At 58.0% G+C, this 19,966-nt stretch overlaps 1 protein-coding gene and 1 long non-coding RNA gene across 3 annotated transcripts in view; one reads left to right on the top strand and one right to left on the bottom strand.

The window, feature by feature from the left end:
• Positions 1 to 6,485, bottom strand: part of C2CD2 (C2 calcium dependent domain containing 2) — a 48,431-nt gene extending 41,946 nt beyond the window's left edge. The window contains exon 1 of one of the 2 annotated variants that reach the window (XM_019432647.2): positions 5,741 to 6,485. In XM_019432647.2, the coding sequence (XP_019288192.2) occupies positions 5,741 to 6,013 (273 nt within the window). In that variant the 5' untranslated portion in view covers positions 6,014 to 6,485. Of the gene's footprint in view, positions 1 to 3,510; positions 3,553 to 5,740 lie in introns of those variants that run through there. The other variant, XM_053903051.1, reaches the window with a different exon arrangement.
• A 6,355-nt stretch (positions 6,486 to 12,840) lies between these two features.
• On the top strand, positions 12,841 to 14,581 carry LOC109256906 (uncharacterized). The gene is made up of 2 exons (XR_002075825.2): positions 12,841 to 13,700; positions 13,774 to 14,581. It is a non-coding gene; the product is annotated as an uncharacterized LOC109256906 (long non-coding RNA).
• The last annotated feature ends 5,385 nt before the right edge of the window (positions 14,582 to 19,966 follow it).

The raw sequence follows: 19,966 nt of genomic DNA, 5'->3' as shown, positions 1-19,966 counted from the left end.
AGTAGAATTGCAATGAACAAACGCAGGAGAGAAGGAAACGGAGAACCATCATCCACAAACTGTACGGAAGCAAACGTTGCAGACCAGGTACACCCTGGGTGCCAAAATCAGTGAGTTGAAGTTTGACAAGTGCCAGATTTACATCGTCTCAAAGCAGCTCCCCGAAGTATCTGTTCACCACAAAGGCGAGGACAGGACAGGAGACAAGGTATAAAGCAGAAAACCCGACAGAAACCATCCTAACCACGGGACCAAGGCCAACGTCCCAGCAGTAAGTACTCTGACATCACAAAGCCCACGATACAGGACACTAACAGGGGCACATGACTCCTGTGGTTTCACAGCCCAATCCTGTAAAAACACCAAGCCGAGGGGCACGGGGCAACACGACAATCCATCCTCTTCAGAGTCCTCAAGGTCATGCAAGACGATGAAAGCCTGGGGAACGATTATAGACTCGGGGAGCCTGGGCGAGACCGCGGTTCAGTGCCCGCCGTGGGACCTGCGTGGGACCCCGGAACGATGAAAGGGTACTGGCAGACTGGGTGAAATTCGAGGAAGGTCTTCAGCTAAAGGCTTTGTGCGGATGTCAATTCCTCCTATGTCACACTGCTTGTATCAGGGCACTAGGAATTCTGGTAACATCGTGCCGATGTTAATTTCTTGGTTCGGATGCTATGTTCTGGTTACGTAAGGCCGGGAGAGGGAATGTATGGAACTCTGTTATTTTTGTAACTTTATCTAAAAGCAGTAAAAAGTTGTTTTGTTTTGTTTTTAAAGGCTTTACAAGGAAACTGCCCACCTTTACTGACCCTTCTTCCTACCTGCCCCACGCGGGGCCCATCTCACCCGTGGTGGACTGTTTTCCAGGTTGAACCCCAAACTGTCCTCTTCTACCGAGGAAGCACAGAGAGGTCAGGCTTGCCCAAGGTCACACAGCCCCAGAGCTGCCTTCTGGCCTCAACAGGGCACACACTGCTGTTCCAAGCTGTTCGACAAGTCCCCTCCCTCCTCAGCAACCCACGGCCGGGCCGGTGGGAATGGAAGTTAGCTTTGGCCGCGTTCTAGTTGACGTACGCACGACACCCACTCTTCCTTCCCCCGAATTCCTGTCTCTTTAGGAGAACGGGTGAGCGCAAAGCACAGCCGGAACTGGAGCCTACTCCCGGGCTGCGGATTGACAATTTGCAAAGTCATCAGTGAGCCTCCTTTACTGTTGATTCTTTAGAAGTGAAAAACAAAGCACATTAAACAGCTTGTTTTGCCCAGGCTTGGCCGGCTCCCAGGGAGGGAAGGCCTGTGTCCAGACGGGGTGATGCACATGCCCCCCCCCCCTCCCCGGTTCCTCCTCCTCCAGGGACAGGTTCCTACCAGGGCCTGACATTCACCCCCCGACTGCCACCTGCTCCAGGCCAGCCTTGTGCTGGGTGCAGAGGCGGCCGTGCCCGGAGGGTCAGGGGTCTGGCCGGGCTCACCATCCCGGGAGCGGACCAGGGCACAAGTGACCACGAGGTGCAGGGAGCAGGGCAGGTGGCTGGGCTGGGGCTGGGGCAGCATCCTCACGGAACGGGAGGCCCGGGGGCCTCTGCGCTGAGACCTGGAAGGTTAATGAAATGTTCCGGACAAAAGGAATGGCCCATGGGAAGGCCCCACAAGGACAGAACCCTGAATGTTTGAGCAACAGAAAGCTCAAACAGGGCGGGACAGATCCACGGCCCTGACCCAAAGTCACCTTCACCTTCTTACCGACTGACCTCCTATATTGTGGCCGCGCGCGCCGGTCACGAAGTTTGGATTTTTTGTGAGCGCTGCTCAAATCTCGCGGCGAAAAACTGTGAAGTCTTGTCGCTTTGTTTACTTTTTCAAATGTCAAGGCTCATACACAAGTCAGAGCTATTAATAACATGGTTCAAGTTCACACGGCGTCTTTTTTTTTTTTTTTTTTTTTACAAAGACCACAAATTGTCCCGCAGTGCTGGTCCTCTGCATTGAGAACATTCCTCCGAAAAAATCCCCAGGCAAATGACTCAAGAGACAAATAGCTTTGGTGACCCTCCTAACTCAGGGCCTCAGCCAAGCTGGGCAGCCCCCTTCCATCCAAGTCCAGAAGCACCAGCCACGGAACACAGCCCTCCCTCTGGGCCCACCCCCAACCCCCCACCCTCCCCCCGTGTGGCCCGGCAGCGTCCGCCCTGAGAGGGACACCCTGCCCCGGCTGCCCGTCCACCAGCACCCTGGCTTCCAGGGCCTCCTGGCTGGGTGCTGGGGACACACAGCACCAGCGGGGCCGCTGACGCTCACCACAAACCGCTTTGTAAACATTCAGGTAAGTGCAGGGGGGCTGGAGGGGGAGCACCAGCTGTTGCCTTGGGATGCTGGGGTATTAGTTCCCAGGCCGGCGACTGAGCCAGCTCTGGCGGCTTTCTGTTCTCCGCGACTCAACCGCCACCAGCTGGATGGGAATCCCGTGTTTGCAGCACCAGGGGGGACGTGTGGCTGGGTGGGGGGGACCCTGATTGCCTGGTGGCCGGCTGAGGGACAGGGGTGTCTCTGCAGGCCCCTCACTGGTGAGAAGCTACCTGGGGAGCTGGGGACAACCACAGTATATGCTGCCTGCGTTTGGCCAACCTACCGGGTCTGAACTGTGGGGCGGGGGAGGGGCAACCCGTCTGCGCTCCCCAAACCCCCGGCACCACCCCACCAGCTGGCCCAGTGGCGAGGCTTTCCTCTCGTGGCTCCCCGAGTCACCATCCCGTCTAATTTACAAATGCCTCTGGAGCGAGAGCCGGAATCCCAGGGGCCCGTCTGACACGAGCGGCCTGCACTGCCACAGTCACTGGTCATCCGGGGTCAAAGGAGAGGCCAGTCACTGATCGTCCTCGGACACCAGACATGCCCATTGTTAGGACGCTAGGTCAAACAATCGCGTCCTCTCACCCTTTCCGGCTGTGCCTCAATCACAGGAACGTATGGGTCTCAAAGGGAAACCTGCCGTGCACGGCGAGCGTGACTCCAGCCACGGGCACACCACAGGGACACCCGCCCGGGGGCTAGGCGAGCCCGGCCTCTCCAGCACACGGAAGGGGCTCTGCTACAGAGTTTAGGGTTCCCTCCAGAGTTAAAATTCAGAGCTGGAGCAGAGAGCTTACGTGGGGAAGGGCCACTGTCTCCGGTGACAGACAATTCCACCTGCACGGAAGATGCCAGCCGGTGTGTCCTCAACCCCCCGGTGACGGGCTGAGAAGGGGCGTCCCAGGCCAGGGCAGGGGCAGGAGGGCGCCCCTAAGCTGCTGCTCTGGGGCGGAGAGCAGGCTCCGGGTGTCAACCCTAATCGGGGATTAGCGGGAACAGAGCCGGAGGAGGACGACAAGGGAAACTCCCGCGGGGCTGGCCGGCCACCAGGGTCGGGACAACCACTCACGCCACACCAACACCTGCCCTACCCAGGCCCCCAGTCAGCGCGGGGACAGCGGTGGGCCCGGACAGGGCAGGGTACGATGACTCACTTACCCAGATCCTGTCTGCAAAACGTGCCATCTGAGATCAGATCAAGCAACGCTTCCAGGCATCAGGGCGGGCGGAGAAACACCAGGCACCCACAGCCAATCCGCACGTGACGCCACAATGGCAACGAACCCGCGTCCTCGCAAAGCCATCAGAGCAGATCTGCCCGTTTCCAGCTTGACCCCGGTGCATTACTGCCTCTTCCGGGCAGGCGCCGGGGAAACACTGACGTCTAAGACCCTGCAGGTGTGGCCACCAGCAGGTACAGAACAGAGAACACACAGGCCAAATCTCTGTCCCCGAACACAGAGCGCGGCCCGCTCCCACACAAACAATGCGGGTGACCCGGGCAACACCTTCAGCTATTTCTTCGGTGTTCTCGGCTTTACCTGGCCGACCAAAGACCAATCCCAGACCAGAGCGTTCCTCCTTTCTTCCTCAACACTCCAGGCACGTGGGTAATCCGGAAGCATCCCATCTAAGGCAACCCTATTTTTTTTAGGCCAATCGAGAAACGTCAGGACATGAAGAGACACGACTGAAGCAGGGCCATCCCACATCCGCAGGACGCAGGGTCATGCCTCTGCACCGGAAGCTGTCGGGAGTCCCACGGTTAGACGTGAGGGGCGCCGCAGATCACGCGGCCCAGGCTTGCTCGAATTTGACAGAGACCTGGGAAGGGGCTCCCACCTGTTCACACCACCAGCCCAAAGTATGCGCAGCCACGGAACCCAGGCCCACGACGCCAGGTCACCCGCGGGGGTCAAAGACAGCGGCCTCTTGGGGAAACGAATCCGTGTTTGCGCACATGCGTGAGGTCACATGGCTTTAAGTCCCCCACAAGAGGTGGGGTGGTTCCAGAGTCTCTGGCTGGCTCAATCAGGAAAGCTCGTGACTCTCGATCTCAGGGTTGTGAGTTCAAGCCTGGGTGTGGAGATAACTTAAGAGAGAGAGCGAGAGACGGGGAGAGGTGAGGGGGTGTCCCTGAGTAGGAGATGTCCAGCTCTGGGCAGCTGGGGCACAGATTCTAGGCATCAAGACAGATGGCAGTCAGCTGACCTTGAGCTGTTTTGGTTTTTTTTCATCTAAAAGGTACAGTTTATTTTTTCAATAGCTCAGAACACAGTCTTTTGAGTTGATGAATTTATATTCATTAACACTCAAAGACTCTTCGTTTTTTAAATCTCTGGCTGGGCACGTCAAGGCCAGGGGGAAAGACCAGCCAGAGGGGCCCCTAGGGACTATTCTGGAGGGTGAGGCATCCACACACGAAGCGTTCAGTCTCCTTAAAGCGAATGGCCACAGGCTTCTCCCCTGAGCCGCACAGGCAGGTGAAGGAGGATGACAGCCAAGGGTGATGAGCAAAGACTGGGGGGTACCTCCCCAGACACACCAGGCCTCGATCCCTCTGTGGAACGCCTAGAAAGAGTGGACGCCGGGGGTTTGTCATCAAGATGTCTCAAGCGTAAAAGTAAGTCACCACATCATCAGCCACGGAAGAAACACACCGCAGGAGAACGCAGGAGCAGTTACGTGATAAGTCCCTGAGCTTTGAGGGCGGAGGCAGCTGGCTCCCAATCCCAGCTCGGCCACCCACAGGCCGTGTGACCTTGGGCGGGTCGCCGAGCCTGTCTAGGCCTCAGTTTCCCCACCTGTACAATGTTGACAACGCCTCTGTGCCAGGTGCCCTGAGGATCCAAAGAGAAGATCGAGGTACTGAAAGCCCCCCGAACAATGTCCCGCGAGTGGCTGGCACTCAGCAAACGGCCACCACCTCCATGGGTCAAGGAACGCAGGCCTTTGGGAAATACATTCTTGGGGAAAAACGCATTTCTATACAAGGGATCATATTGGGGTCACGGTTACTCATCCATCAGGTGCACAAGCAGTAAGTGTCCCGCTGGCACCAGAATCCACCTGGGACTCCAGAAGGGGCAGGGGAGCCAGGAGGGCAGTGGGCGCCTCCCACAAGTCCCTCCCGGGGCCCCCGGGGTCTGGCACACGTGACGTGTGGGGGGCAAGATCCAGCCGCTTTGTCTTGGTCCCCCATCACGGGTCCTTCGCTCTCCGGTCTGTCTCCTAACTTTCAAGAGCGCTCTGCCGCGGGGGGCGGGGGGGGGGGGGTCACTTGCATCAGGCCGGGGCTGTGGCGAGGCTCCAGGGCAGAGCGCTGCCGCGACCGCCCGCACCCGGCCACCAGCCCCGCGGCCACGAGCCGCCCTCGCAGACAACTCACCCCTTTCCGTTCGGCCTCATCATTCAGGGCGGTCACCCAGGCGGCCTGCCACTGGTTCCTCCAGCTGTTCAGCGTCAGGATCCAGGCGAGCAGCGCGTCCGACTCGGGGCGCCGGCCCTCGCCAGGCTCGGCAGCCCGCCTCGGGGGCCGGGGTCGCGCCCTGGCCAGCGCCCACTGCGCCAGGTACAGGCCCACCGTGCCCAGGGCCACGACGAAGAGCGACACCAAGAGCAGCCACTGGACCTCACCGAGCCACCAGCCCAGGCGGGACATGGTGATGGCGCATACCCGGCGCGCCTGGCCCCAACTTCCCAGGGCAGCTCCCCCCGGCCGGGGTGCAGGGCCCGCGGGCGGCGAGCCTAGGACATGAGCGCGCGGCCGGCGGGGCTCGCGGGGGGCGTGGAGGGGGGCGCGGCGGGGCCGGGGGTGCGCGGCTGGCGGCGCGGGCCCGGAGGCCGGGCGGCCGCGCGGGGCGAGCAGGAGGCGATGTGCGGCCGCGGCCCGGGACTGCGCCCCGGCCCCGCACACCTGGGAAATGGGGACGCGGCGCCCGGCGTTCCCGACCGGCGCGTCTGGGCAGGTCCCGGGCCGCGGCCGGCGAGCTTCCTCCTCCGCGCGCCGCCCCGGGCGTCCCGCCCGCGGCCCAGCAGTGGCCGGAGGAGGCTCGGGCCGGGGCGGGGCCTGCGGGGCCGGGACCGCCCCTGCGCCCGGGCCGTCCCGACCGCGTCCCCCCCAACGCCCCGCGTCCCGCCCCACCCCCGGCCCCTTAAAGGCCCCGCGGCCCGGCGCCCCGGTCGGGCCCCGCCCAACCACGTGCGCGCGCCGCTCGGCCCTCCGGCGACCGTCGCGGGCCGTGGCGGGGGCGGGAGGGGCGGGAGGGGCGGGGGCCGGCCTCCCCCCGCGCGGACGCGGCCCCGGCGTGGCGCCGCGACAGCTCGGTGCGCGGGGCTTTCCAGCTGGGTGGACCCCAGGGCCGCCGCGGGGCCGGCCGGCTTGGCTTCCGTGCGCGTGTGTGTGCGCGCCTGTGCGCGTGGAAGGGTGGTTTCTAGGATCACCATCTGCCCAGCGGCAAGACACTGTCTGGCTTTAACGGACTCGGAAAGTCCCCGGAAATCCACGGCTAATCCCTGAAGTCTGGAGGGCCTGGAGCCTGGCCTCACGGGCTGCGTGCTCCTGCCCCAGAAGGTCTCAGAAAAAAATGCCCCAACTTCGTGTGGGTGTGTCGTTGCGAGTTGTGCGCGTGTGTGTCGTGTGTGTGTGTGTGTGTGTGTGTGTGTGTGTGTGCGCGCGCGCGGCATGCCCCCTGCGCCCCTCACCTGGGAGACTTGGCCCCCATTCGTAGGAAATGCCGCAAAACACTAGCCCCAGATTCTCCAAGGCCGAAGGAAAGGCCTAAATCACGAAGTAGTGAATCGCAGGTATTTTCTGCAGCTGTAGGAGGCGGATTTGACCTTGAACTGGGTTGGCCAGACCCAAGGGCTTAGCCGTGGCTCACCTAGCCAGGGTCAGCCTGGCTGCTGACATCACTGGGGATTCTGGCTCTGGGGTTGCAGGGGAGGGGTCCTCCCTGCTTCCCCCTCAGCCCCTCCCTGCCCCTGCGCTGGGAAAGTAAAGCCTTAGAAGCTGGCTCAGAGGGGAGTCTGCTAAGGGGACAGGCTAGTTTGGCAGATCTGGGATTGGGGCCTAGATCTGGTCCACAGGAAGTGGCATTTTTGATATTTACTATGCAAGAGCCCTGGGAACAGTAGAGCAAAGAGAACCACGGATGATATGCTAGGTCTGTGCGGGACACCAGGTGTTAAAGACAGGAGTGAGGTGCCTGGCTGGAGGCAGGGGGGTCAGCACAAGGGCATATGAACAAGTGTGTGTGTGCGTGCGCACGCGCGTGTGCATGCAAAGGCCCTGAGGCGGAGAGGGCAAGGGGGTGTGAAAGTTGGAGGCAGTCGGGAGGTGGGCGGAAGCTGGAACTGGAGCCCCCCAGTTATGGGTAGTGGATTGTGCCATGGAAAAGAAGCGGCAAGCTGTCTTAATTAAGCACAGAGCGAAAAAAAAAAAAAAATGGAATTTTACAAATGTCACTGCCAGCAGATGGTGGAGGTCCGGTCGGAAGGAAGCCAGAGGGGGCAGACAGGCCAGCTAGAAGGTGACCCCAAGCATCCAAGAGAAGGGTTTAAACTAGGCCTAGTGCGTGGCCGGGAGGGAACAGGCCCTTACAGGAGATTATTTCTCGCTTAGAGGCTCCAGGCCAGGAGACACGAGGGTGAGTTTGAAGTTGTGGGCAGGGAGTAGCAGAAGGATGAAGGAGTTTACACCCCAGGGGCCTGACTTTCTTTGAGAAAGAGGAAGGGATTGGGAGGCAGCTGGTCCAGGAGCCCTTGTGGGAAACAGAACAGGAAGCTGGCAGGGAGTGCCCAGGTGAGCTGGGGGCAGGGGGCGGGGAGCCAGCCCTTACTTGGCAGGTCTGATATTAGAAAGAGGAAGCAGAATGATCCTGCGAGCTTTCTGCAAGCTACCTGGCCATTAAACATTCCCCCCTCGGGCCCCTGGGGGTTGGGGGGGAAAGAGCGCTCCTTTAAGAAATCTCTCCTTATTTGGAGGAAACACCGAATTATGTTCTGACCTGTAGCCAGATCCGTGCAATTGAATAATTCGGGTACTGCTGCCCCCTTACCAGCATATCAGGGATAACTCGATACCTGGGGCTCCACGTCTCCCTGTTCTGGCTGGCTGTGGCCTTGTCCCCGGTTACCAGACGGCCAGTCCGGTGTGACTGGTGGAACCAGTCTCTTTCCTCCATGCCGTGTCTCCCAGGCGTACTCGCCCACTGGCTCACTTAGAGGCTTGAAACAAACTGTAAACTAACAACCAGCCCTTGGTTTGGAATTTGTCACCCGGTTGTAAGTTTTTACAAAGGGAATGTAAACAGGTAGATGCTGACTGACTTCGGTGTAGAAGAGAATTAAGGGGAAATGAGGGGTGGGACGTGGGACGGGCGACCGGGAAAATGCAGGTGGCCAAACCATGCGACAGGAACAGAAACATCTCGGAAACCTGGGAACAGGCCAGTCTCCTTCCGCCTCTGCTCCCAGCCACTGTCCCCCTGCGCCCGGGCCCGTTCATCCCCCGCGTGGAGGACTTGGCCATCAGCACCCCGGCTGGCGATACCCCCCGCTCTCAGCACAGTCCCGTCTCCGCCACCCCGAATCCCTTTAGCCCAAGGAGCCGGGACGCTGCTCTCTGCCCAGAAAGGTCTCTCCTCGCCACCAAACCTTCCAAGATGTGATGGGCTCCAGCAAGCTCCCGGAGCTGGTGTTAACCCCGCCTGAAAGAGCCAGGCTGCTTTGAATGGAGCTTCTGTGAGCGGCGGGGGTGGGGGCGGGGGACCCCAGGGCGGGGCCGGGGCCCTTGGGTCCCCGCCACCCTTCCCGAGCCAGGCCCTCATACTGCCGCCCCAGGGAGACCGTCTTCACGTGAACCTACAGGACCCACCAGAGACAGCAGCCTACCTGGAACTCTCTAGAAGGCATCACTGTGACCCTCGGACCAGGTGGTCCCACGGTGGCAGGGAGGCAACAGTAAAAGTTGGGTTTTCAAAGTCTACTGCAGAATGTTCTGCTGCACATGAGACAGACCACAAGCTGTGGCAGAAAAGGCTCCATTGGCCCCCTTTTTTTTTTTTTTTCACGTAAAGAACATTTCCAAAATGTAGACACACATGGCCTGCTGGGTGATCCCCATCCAGTCCCTCATTTGGGGGGACTCTGTGTATCCCAGGAGGGAAGTATTTTGCCGTCTTTTCCCGCCAAGCCAGGAGGTTCCGCGATGGTGTTACATTTTAAAAAATTAATAAGTGGCATATGTGTTTCCTATCTGTAAACAAAGTTACACATGTTAACATTTCAAGTTGTTCGTTGCCATTGAGCCACCTGTCCTTACGGATTTTTGAAAGTGCTTAACCCAAAAAATCAGGATGTATAGACTTATTCCCACGTATACTTAATCCCAAGTAATTACACTAAATTTGCAGAAGGGGAAAGGAGGAGGTCCTGGGAGTTGTAGTTTATCTGTAACTCGGTAGAGAAGTTCCTTCTTCAGTTTGCACGGTTGCGATCACCTCTTGAATCATCGCGTGTGCTCAGACGGCCGCAGCCGGGGCCATGGGTGACCCCGAATTGAGTTTAAACTCGGACAGACGACCCCGGATTACAAACGTGCAGTTTCCTCCAGGGGCGCTGCACGGAAGACATTCCCAGAATTCCCTCTCGGCAAAATGCCTTCGAGATTTGGCTCCAGGGGCCTGGGCAGTGGGGTCTGAGGGGACATCTGGCCGTCTCCTTGGCTACGTTCACAGGGCCCCGGTCATTTCCACAATCCGGAGGCTTGGGGTGTCTCAGGCTGGCTTCCAGTCTTGCCGCGGTGGCTACGGGGCACCTGTGAACCCTGTCAAAGGTGCCTCAGTGGGTTAAGGGTCTCTTGATTTTGACTCAGGTCACGATCTCACCGTTCACGAGTTCGAGCCCTGCGCCGGGCTCTGTGCTGACAGCATGGAGCCTGCTTGGGATCCTCTCTCTCTCTCTCTCTCAAAATAAATATATAGACATTGAAGGTGGCCCACGGCCAGAGTCAGGCTCTGTGCCAGACAAGGCTTCCCTCTCTGTTTGACCTTGACTTCTCCTTCCTCCCCATTCATAGGACTGGCTGACGAGCTTCATCCTGGCGCATGACCCCTTCTCTGGGGGGAGGGCAACGGTCCTGGCAGGTGCACTAACTCCCGCAGCACAGCACGGAAGGGCTGGGAGCCGCCCCCCGGCGGGAGTGACTGCCACAGAATCGGCCCCGGCCTCGCTGCACGACCCCGTGGTGGGGGTCCCTTCGATGCCCTGCGTGTGGCCGGGCGGCTGGTGGACAGATGCCGTAGCTGGCGCTCGGCTGGACGGGCTCAGTTCGTTTTCAGGGCAACGCGCAGAGGACGGCCTCATCCCGTTTTCAGAGTGAGGAAGCTGAGTTCAGAGAGGCTGAGTCACTTACCCAAGGCCACACAGTGAGAAAGGGGCAGAGCCAGAGTCTGACCCTAGGGAGCATCCGCCCCAGAGCCTGTGCTCTTTCCCTCCGCATGCTACGAAAAGAGGAAAACGTTAGAGGCTGGAAAGGAAGGGGTCCCGTTTCTCGAGTGCTTGGGCGCAGATACGTCCAAAGAAGATGAATTGCCTTTTGTGCTCTGAAGTCCAGGGGACACGGACTCTTTCAAAACCAGAGGGGAAGGAAGTTCATCGAGGGTTCATTCGAGGGACTCACAGGGAGCTTCTGCTCTGGCCCGGGCCCTTCCTGGGGAAGACAGATTCCTGTCGCAGAGCCTGCCACAGTGGCCGGGTAACCAGATCACCGTCCCGCAGATGCCCACCAAGGAGGGTCCGAGGGGCCATCCCCCCACCAGCAGGGCCTTCCGGGCCCCCCACCTCCCACCCTGAGGGTGAGCTGTCAACAGGATGTGCCCTCAAATCCCAGCCTGGCGATGGACCCGTGGAAGAGCCTGAGTCATGCCGCCCTTCAGGGAGGCGGGGTGGGGAGGGCTCGGGGCCAGAGGCAGGTCTTGGCCGCCTACTGTGGGCCAGCCGGCCTGCCAGGAGCCTGCCCTGGGCCACCCTGATGAATGCGGTGCCTGCAATTCTGCGCCCACGCCGGGTGGATGCAGGAATGTGACCCAGATGGCAGGCCGCATCCCTGCCAGGTGGCCCAGTTAAGCCTCCTGCACGATTGCCCGACGGCAAGGTGACAGGGCAGCTGTGCGTGCACGCGAGGCCGGGACCTAACTGAGGCACGAGAGGTTCAACCTTGCGTTTTTAAAAACTCTCTGGTACGCTGAAAAGGTCCTTCTGAGGAGGCAGTCACCTGAACCGTGTGTTCTTCTTCACTCACCCCGTTGGAGAGTCACATACATCTACCGTATAGACGTCGGGTTCCTAGGGGCTCCTCAGGTGGCAGTGGGAGCCTGGCGAGAGGACAGGCTGGAAGAGAGAGAGGAAGGCACTGAGGACAGAGACCCACCCCCCGCCCCTTGTTGGGACTTTGCTGTGGCCTGGCCTGCATCAGAGGCCCCAGCAGAGTGTGGTCGCCATGGGGCCCTCCTGCTGGGGTCAGCCCCCTGGGCCACACCAACGAATCTGTGCTGCTCCTAGCTTCTCAGAACCTGCCCCATCCACCCCTGCAATCCCCCTGGTGTTGCCGTCCCGAGTGCTGACTCGGGAACGACACCGGCTTGATCCAAGGGATGGCTCAGCTAGAGAAGGGCATGCTCAGAGCCGGTCAGCCGGGCCCCACAGGCCGGAGGAAGGGCTCAGCCACCCGATGTGGGACTCCGGAAGTCTCCTCCTGCAAATGTAATTAATGTCTTAATTAATTACATTTAATTAATTAAATGGTGGGGGCACAAGGATAGAGTCAACTAAATATCTGGAGAGGTGGGGTGGCTCAGTCGGTTAAGCATCCGACTTTGGCTCGGGTCATGATCTCACGGTTCGTGGGTTCGAGCCCCGCGTCGGGCTCTGTGCTGACAGCTCAGAGCCTGGAGCCTGCCTCGGATTCTGTGTCTCCCTCTCTCTCTGACCCTCCCCCACTTGTGATCTGTCTCTCAAAAATAAATAAATGTTAAACAAATTTTTAAAAATATCTGGAGGGGTATTTCACCTCTTTGAGAGTTAAAGGACACCCCATCAAAGCACTTTTTTTTTTGTTTTTTAAAAGTACTTTTAAATGTTTATTAGTTTTTGAGAGAGAGAGAGAGTGTGTGTATGCACAAGCAGGTAAGGGGCAGAGAGAGACAGAGGGGGAGACACAGAATCAGAAGCAGGCTCCAGGCTCCGAGCTGTCAGCACAGAGCCCGACGCGGGGCTCGAACCTATGACCAGTGAGATCATGACCCGAGCCAAAGTCGGATGCTTAACCGACTGAGCCACCCAAGTGCCTCTAAAGGGCCTTTCAAACATCCCAGGAGCACCTGTTCACTTACAAAGTCATTCACGTGCTCATCACAAACGACGACTGGCCCAAATAACCCAATAGGACAAAGCGAGCAATTTTGCTGGTCTGGAAAATCCTTCAGCGTGGGCACAACCAATCCAGCGATTACAGGGGGCAAGCGTGAATGCCTTCCGTGTGCGTGCACTTTGCAGTAATTCCTGTAATAAGCAACCCACCGGGGACAAGGTGGCCCGAGGGTGCCGGAGACAGACCTGGAATCCGGTGTTCCCTGCCATGATCCTACGCCGCGCAGCACGTCGGCACGAGCCTGCAGAGTCAGAGAGCAAGTCTTCACCCGGATTTGTCGCCGTGTCTCATTTCTCAGTGATTCTGATGGAGTCATCGTCACCCCACCCAGTGGAAGGTGTAACTGTACCCGTGCACCCCTGGGGTCACCACACCCATTCTCTTGGCTCCTGGTTTCCCGGGGTGGGGGGTACCAGCTCCATCTCGGGGACCCCATCCTTGTCGCTGAGCTGGGAGGGGGAGGAGCCAGCAGGGCAGGGGGATGCCACCTGCGGGCCCCAGAGTCCCTTCCAGCTCTGCCTCCCCGTCCGGTCCAATCTGACCTTCCCTAGGTTGAGGGGGCCACAGACATGAAGCCAGGAACTCTCTGGACGGAAGCAGCCCAGCCTGAGTCCTGGGGGCTCTTCCCCAGGTGACAGAAAGAAGGTGGCTGCTGGGTCCCGGGGTGGGGGGCGGTGACAGCAAAAGGTCCCCCTTTAGCCCTCCCCTTTCTGTGTGTTCAAGCACCCAAGGATCCTTCCTGGACACGTTCCAGATTATCCACACGGGTATCGTCTGAACTGCATGCTTCTGTGTCCGCGAAGATGGGGGACGAACCCTGCCCCCACACCAGTCGGGCCCACATGCCGCGGGGGTCACGCCAGCAGCCTTGCTAACACGCACTCGATCTTGGATCTTCGCTGGAGAACAGCAGCAGGTGCAGGGCCTCCCCGAGGGAACAGGAGTTAGCGCAGGATGGTTTCCAGGGGCTCACGTCCCATTGTTCCCAGGCAGGACAGAGCGGTGCAGGCTGGCTGGTCTTTGTCACCGCGGAGCGGGACGTTCGAAGCCAGGGGCCAGCAGATGAAACACCAAGCGGGTGGAAATGAGACCCCCACATTGAACAGACCCCTTCGAAAGGCACTAGAGAAGGGAATGTTCCAGGGGTAGAGGGGGGTGTCAAGGAAGCTGGTCCTTGCTGACGCCAGCTGCACGACCTTGGAAAGTCCAGGCCAATATTTGTATGAAGGGGGTAGCAGGCTGGGAACACCCAGGGCTCCCGCAGAAGTCCCCCTGCAGGGCGATAGCATTCACTGTTACCCCGGAAGCCCCTTGGCCACACTGCTTCGTGGGACACGGATGCCAGGCTGCCCAATCTCCAGGGGAAGCCGGCAGATGAAGCCACCTAGGGTCTTGTCAAAAATCACAGCCCCCCAGTGGTGTCACTTTGGCCAAGTCCCCGAGCCAGGACTTTACACATAACCTAACTGTGGGTCCAGCCTCCCGCAGAAATGTAGTCTCAACCTGGGAGTCAGGAATTTTCTGGTGGGCACAGATGGGGTGACCGGTCTCCTGGACCTTCTCCATTGCCCCCACCCCAGGAAGAGGAGGGGATCTGCGGGATCAACCCCCACCCACCCAGGGAAGGTGACCCGGCCTGAAGCAACCCTTCCTTTCTTTTGCTAATAACTTCCTTGTCCCACCCTCCTTCCTACAAAAACCTTCCATTTTGTTGGAACTCGAGCCCCCTGTGCTCGCTGGATGGGGCGCTGCCCCATTCACGAGTGGCTTAATAAAGCCCGTCAGATCTTCAAATTACTCGCTTGCATTTTTTTAACAGTCTTAGCCAATACAACTGAGTTCAGACAAATCAATAAGTAAAAATAAAGGGAATTAAAGGGAATTAAAAATGTGCAATTTTTGGATTTAGCCCGCAACGTGCCATGACACGGTCCAATTGGACAGGACTGCCCCTGGTAGGGGCCCGAAGTCCAGAAAGTTCCGGAACTCCCCGAGAGCCCCCTGGTTATTACGGACACCGCTAGGGCTAACACGTGTGTGGTGCATACTGCTCACAATCCCTCCTGAGCTGGGAGCAGCCTTCGTAAAGAAAAAAAAAGGCCACCCTGCAGCTCAGCGTCCTTCTTGATGATTCTCTAAGGCCTCAGTCCCATCAGAGGGGCCTTTGGAAATCATCTGGCATTTAGTCCAAGCAGTTGTAGAGGGCCAGGTGACATTACTTGCTGCAGTAATAAAACTGTGCATATTCACTAAAAAACATCATGGCTCCTCTGTGATGACGTCTTTTTGGGGTGACAGTGGGGCTCGTGGGGTCCGGAGCCAACGGCCGAGAAAGAATTCTTGAAGTTGTCTTTGGCGCAAAAAGGTCGTCTTATTGAAGCCCTGAGACAGGACCCATGGCAGGAAGAGCTGCCCCGGGAGCAGGAGCGGAGACTGGTTTTATACCAGGGGTTGGGGGAGGTAAAGGCCAGAGGAAGTTTCCAGTGAGATTTTCCTATGCTAAAGAAGACTTCCAGGATCCTGGAGGCCTAGCTATTGTCAAACTAGGGTTGTTTGCCCTCTAGCAAAGCATTAGCAGCAAGACAGTAGAGAGTTCCTGGAGAGACATTTTACTCTGGGCCTCAAGTAGTTGTCCATGGGCTGCAGGTTAGAAGGAAATTTAATTTGATCTGCCATTTCCTTCTGCCTTTGTTTCCCACGTCACCATGGAGGGGTGATGTTGGGGCTCCAGGAAACGGAGTCTATAGGTTTCTGGAGATTAGCTATTGATAAGATTGCCTTTTTCTGGTGATTTACTAAGATATTTGTAAATAGGTGGAGACTCAGGCCGGGTAGGACTGTGATCTCTATCAGTTAACCATTCGTTTCTCCCCTTTCCTTTGTTCTCAGGCAGCCAGGAATGCCTGAGGAATGTCACACACGTCCCACGGTGGAGGGAGGGGGTTGGGGTGGGGGTTCGGCCTGTCAGCATGCCTTAAGCTCCCTCATCACAATGCAGTGGAAAATAAGACGTATCTGGGGACGCCTGGTGGCTCACTTAGTTAAGTGTCCGACTTCGGCTCAGGTCATGGATCTCACGGTTTGTGGGTTTGAGCTCCGCGTAGGACTCTGTGCTGACAGCTGGGAGCCCAGAGCCTGCTTAGGATTCTGTATCTTTCTCTCGCTCTCTCTGCCTCTACCCCGCTCGCACTCGGTCTCTCGAGAATAAAGAAACATTTTAAAAGAAAAAAAAAGACATGTCCAGGCCAGGCCTCACCCAGGCCTCCAGCGGGCAGGCTCCAGATGCTGGGGCTGTGTGTGCCCGGCCGTTGGTACAAATGCGCTTATCCACCTGGCTCGGGGAGAAAATGGTCTTTAAAAAACAACTATTTTGTCTTAAAATGCATTTGATCTAGGAAGCTAACACAAAACTGAAGGAACGGGAAAAAGACGGTCAGCATGAAGCTCAGTGGGTGCCAGAGATGCGTCTAGTGCGGGAGGGGCAGGCGGGGGGTGGGGCTGTCCTGCTCTGTGTGGGCCGTGACCCTGAGCCCTCCGCCTCCCCCCACCGCCCACCAGCCAGCAGTGCATGGAGGAGGGGGGGGGTGCTCCCGGCCCCTGGGGCATCGCAGGCTGGGGACAAAGCAGACACCGAACTTGTCTCCTCTCTGTCTCTCTCCCCATCTCCATGAGGGTGTCCTCCGGGAGGTCCGGAAACCGGTGGAGGTGAGTGACCCAGATGCCCTCTCCTCACCAAAGCTCCTCCCCCTTCCCAGACAGTGTGGAGTCAGCGACGTACATGCTTCCTGCCGGCGGCGGGTTTGTGACTTACGCACAAGTCTAGGGAGAGGTGGGGAGAGCCAGCCTGCCAACCCCGCAGGTGACAAATGCGAGTCCAAACAGGGGACGTCCAGAAGGCCATTAGAGGAATTGTCCCCGTGCCCAAGGCTGCTGCTCTTGCTGGACACTCCACGGTACCTGATGACTCTGTCACCACAAGACGGGGAAGGGGGAGCCAGGGAGGACAGGAGGTGCCAGATGAGCCGGGGAGGCGTCCTCTCCTACATCCTGGAGCTCCGGGCACAGCCACCAGACTGCGAGATTCCGCCGACAGGAAACGTCCAGAACAGGCAAGTCCCTGGAGGCCAAGAGCGGATTCCTGGTTGCCGGCGGCTGAGGGGAGAAGGGAGTGAAGACAATGTCCTGGAACTAGATGGTGGTGGTGGTCGCGCAACGCTTTGAGGGTACTCAATGGTTAAGGGGCGCCTGGGTGGCTCCATCAGTTACGGGGTGACTCCTGATTTTGGCTCAGGCCGTGAGCTCTCAGGTCATGAGTTCGAGCCCCGTGTTGGGCCCTGCGCTGACAGCGTGGAGCCTGCTTGGGATTCTCTCTCTCCTTCTCTGCCCCTCCCCCACTCACAGTGTCTAAATAAATAAGTAAAAACATTAAAAATGGTTAAAATGGTCACATGTATGTTACGTGCATTTTACCACAGTTTTTAGAAGGGAATCGACTGATTGATTCAAGAAACACTGGGAGGGGCGCCTGGGTGGCTCAGTCGGTTGAGCGTGTGGCTTCGGCTCAGGTCGTGATCTCGCAGTCTGTGAGTTTAAGCCCCGCGTCCAGCTCTGTGCTGACAGCTCGGAGCCTGGAGCCTGCTTCGGATTCTGTGTCTCCCTCTCTCTCTGCCGCTCCCCTGTTCATGCTCTGTCTCTCTCTCTCTCTGTCAAAAATAAATAAACACTAAAAAAAATAAATTTAACAAACACCGGGAAGAGGTCCCCTGAGTTCACATTAATGGTACAGCTTCTGCTCTTAATAAGGCCCAATATAAAGATGATTCACTTGAAGAACATTCCTGGTTTTTTGAAAACCACGGAAGACTTTGGTATTTGACAAGGAGCCTTCTGGTACGTGCGTAATACCCCCCCGACATATGCATTCATACACACACATACATATACACACACATACAAACACACACACATACATTCATACATACACGTACACACATATACGCATATACAGACCAACACAGACACATACAGACACACATAACACAAATACACACATACACGCACATACACACACTCTCCGCTGGGTCAGCTCCCAGGTGAACCTATTACACGACCGGGTCAGGCGTCCACGGGCTGCTTCCTGCTGCCTCTGGGCTCAGAATGAAATCAAGCTGGCCCATCTCACAGGTTTGTTCCCCACTGGTTTCGAATCGGTCCTTGGGTTTTCCATCATTCTGGTCGATATTTCATTTACTTTGGTAACATCCTTGTAAGAGGGGACTACATCAAGAGGTTTGCCTATAGACCAAAGTGTTTGCATTATCGTGAAAAATACAATCAGATCAGCGCAGATGTTTGCTGGTAAAGGGGGTGCCCGGGGCCCTTCTCACTTGGCACTCGGTGTCCTAGAGTCTCAGGGGTCACACTGTGCTGACGACTCTCTTGTCGTCCGGGGTGAGGAAGGGGGTGCATGGGGCACTGGCCGGGGCTACGAGGGCCGTGCTATGAGAGCCACCTCCAAAATAAGATGCCTGAAAGTATTTTTAATTTTAAGGTTTCATTTCATAGGTTCTTATTTCCAGCTTTTTAGGAGGGAAAAAGCCAGTGTTGGCTCTCTTTCCTCTTTTCCCAGCGGCATCTGGTCATTTTCCGGCCTACTGCATTCCTGTTCTCTCTGCTTCCATCCAAGCCGTCACCCCAGCGTGGTCCACCCCAGCACGGGCCGAAATGCGCCTCCTCACACACGGCCGCCGGCAAACAAGTTCTAGAATTTCGGCCTGTTCTAACTTCCTACCCAACGCACGGAGTAGTTTCACAGAGTCCTTTCTCTGTCCTGCTCCCCACTAAGTGTTTCCTCCTTTTTAATTCTGGCCTCGCTCGTCATCTCTTCGATAGCCTTCCGCCTTTGTTTTATGTGCAGATTTGATCAATGTTAGTATGACTTCCAGGCCTTGGTTCAAGAAATGGGTGTCAAGCCCTGGGTGAGGCACGGGAGAGAGGGTGCAGGGGGGTCAACCAGGAACGGCCAAGGGCCTCCTGGGTCTTGGTTCTCGAGGCTGGCTCAGCAAATGCCTGTGGGGCTTGGAGCTCTGTGCTCTGTGTATATAGTCCCTGCTCTGGGCCGCACCTCCTGTCCTTGTGACCTACATCTTCCCTCAGCCCTGCTCTGGCACCCAGCTGTGGCCAGGGAGAGGGTGGCCGCCCTGTGCCCCAGTGGCACCAAGGATCTCTGGCCTGGGTTCTCTCTCACCTCCATAGGGACTGGCACAACCTTCTGCAACACGGGCAAGTCTTGAGACGCCAGGACGTGAAGATGAGCTCGGCGAGAAGACGAAGGCAAATTCTTGCTCCTTGGTGCCCTCAGCCACGGGTCCAGAACCAGAGATGTTCACGGGCCGTTCATGGGTTTTAGGGAACTGGCTGGCTTTGAGTCTTTGCCGCTTGCTCAGTTTTTCGCAAACCACCTGCTTAATGATCCCGTGTAAAATGTGGTCGGGGGTCAATGTCCGCATTCCCGGATTACTTTAGGATCTCGGAGGGAGGGGGACCCCCGAAAATAGCACCCTCTTGCTCACAGGGTTGCTGAATCCGCTGGGGGTGGAGTAATGAGCAAGCCAGGCTGTCACCGCGGGCCCCTGGGAGCGGAGTGGAGGACTGGGCCGGAGGCCCGTCAGCTGGGATGGCGTGTTAATGCGGAGCCCCCAGATCAGGTGGATCCGGGCACCAGAACACAGGCAGGGCTGAGGGGGGAGGGGGTTGTCTCCTGCAGGCGGGTTCTTCCTAATCGTCCTGCCTGTTGCTCCGATTTGCCCGCCAGAGAGCCACACGCCCTTCCCGGGAGGCCAGGGCTCACAGAAACGGGCCTGGGACGGACAGCCGCTTGCCCACTGCACGCCCGTGTCCGCTCACTCAGCCCGGGGACAGTGATCCTGTGGTCACAGCCACAAGGTCTTTGTGCCCGAAGTGCTGACCCGGATGAATCCGAAGGCGGTCCTGCCCTGCTGCTCCAACACTCCCCAACCAGTCCCACTGTTCCCACTTTGTTCCATGAGGGGAGGAGAAGCAAAGCCAGATAGAGATGGGGCCCCCAGGGCGGAGGGGAGGGCTGCTCCCCTGAGCCGTTCCATCTGGGGCCCCAGAAGGCTCTTCCGTCCCCAGCTGCCTAGAGGGCCTGGGGCTCTGCTG

The sequence above is a fragment of the Panthera pardus genome, unplaced genomic scaffold, assembly GCF_024362965.1.
Source record: "Panthera pardus isolate Hobbes unplaced genomic scaffold, ASM2436296v1 HiC_scaffold_16, whole genome shotgun sequence".
NCBI classification, from domain to species: domain Eukaryota; kingdom Metazoa; phylum Chordata; class Mammalia; order Carnivora; family Felidae; genus Panthera; species Panthera pardus.
The sequence above is the reverse complement of the archived record's forward strand: the minus strand, read 5'-3'. Positions and strand labels throughout refer to the sequence as shown.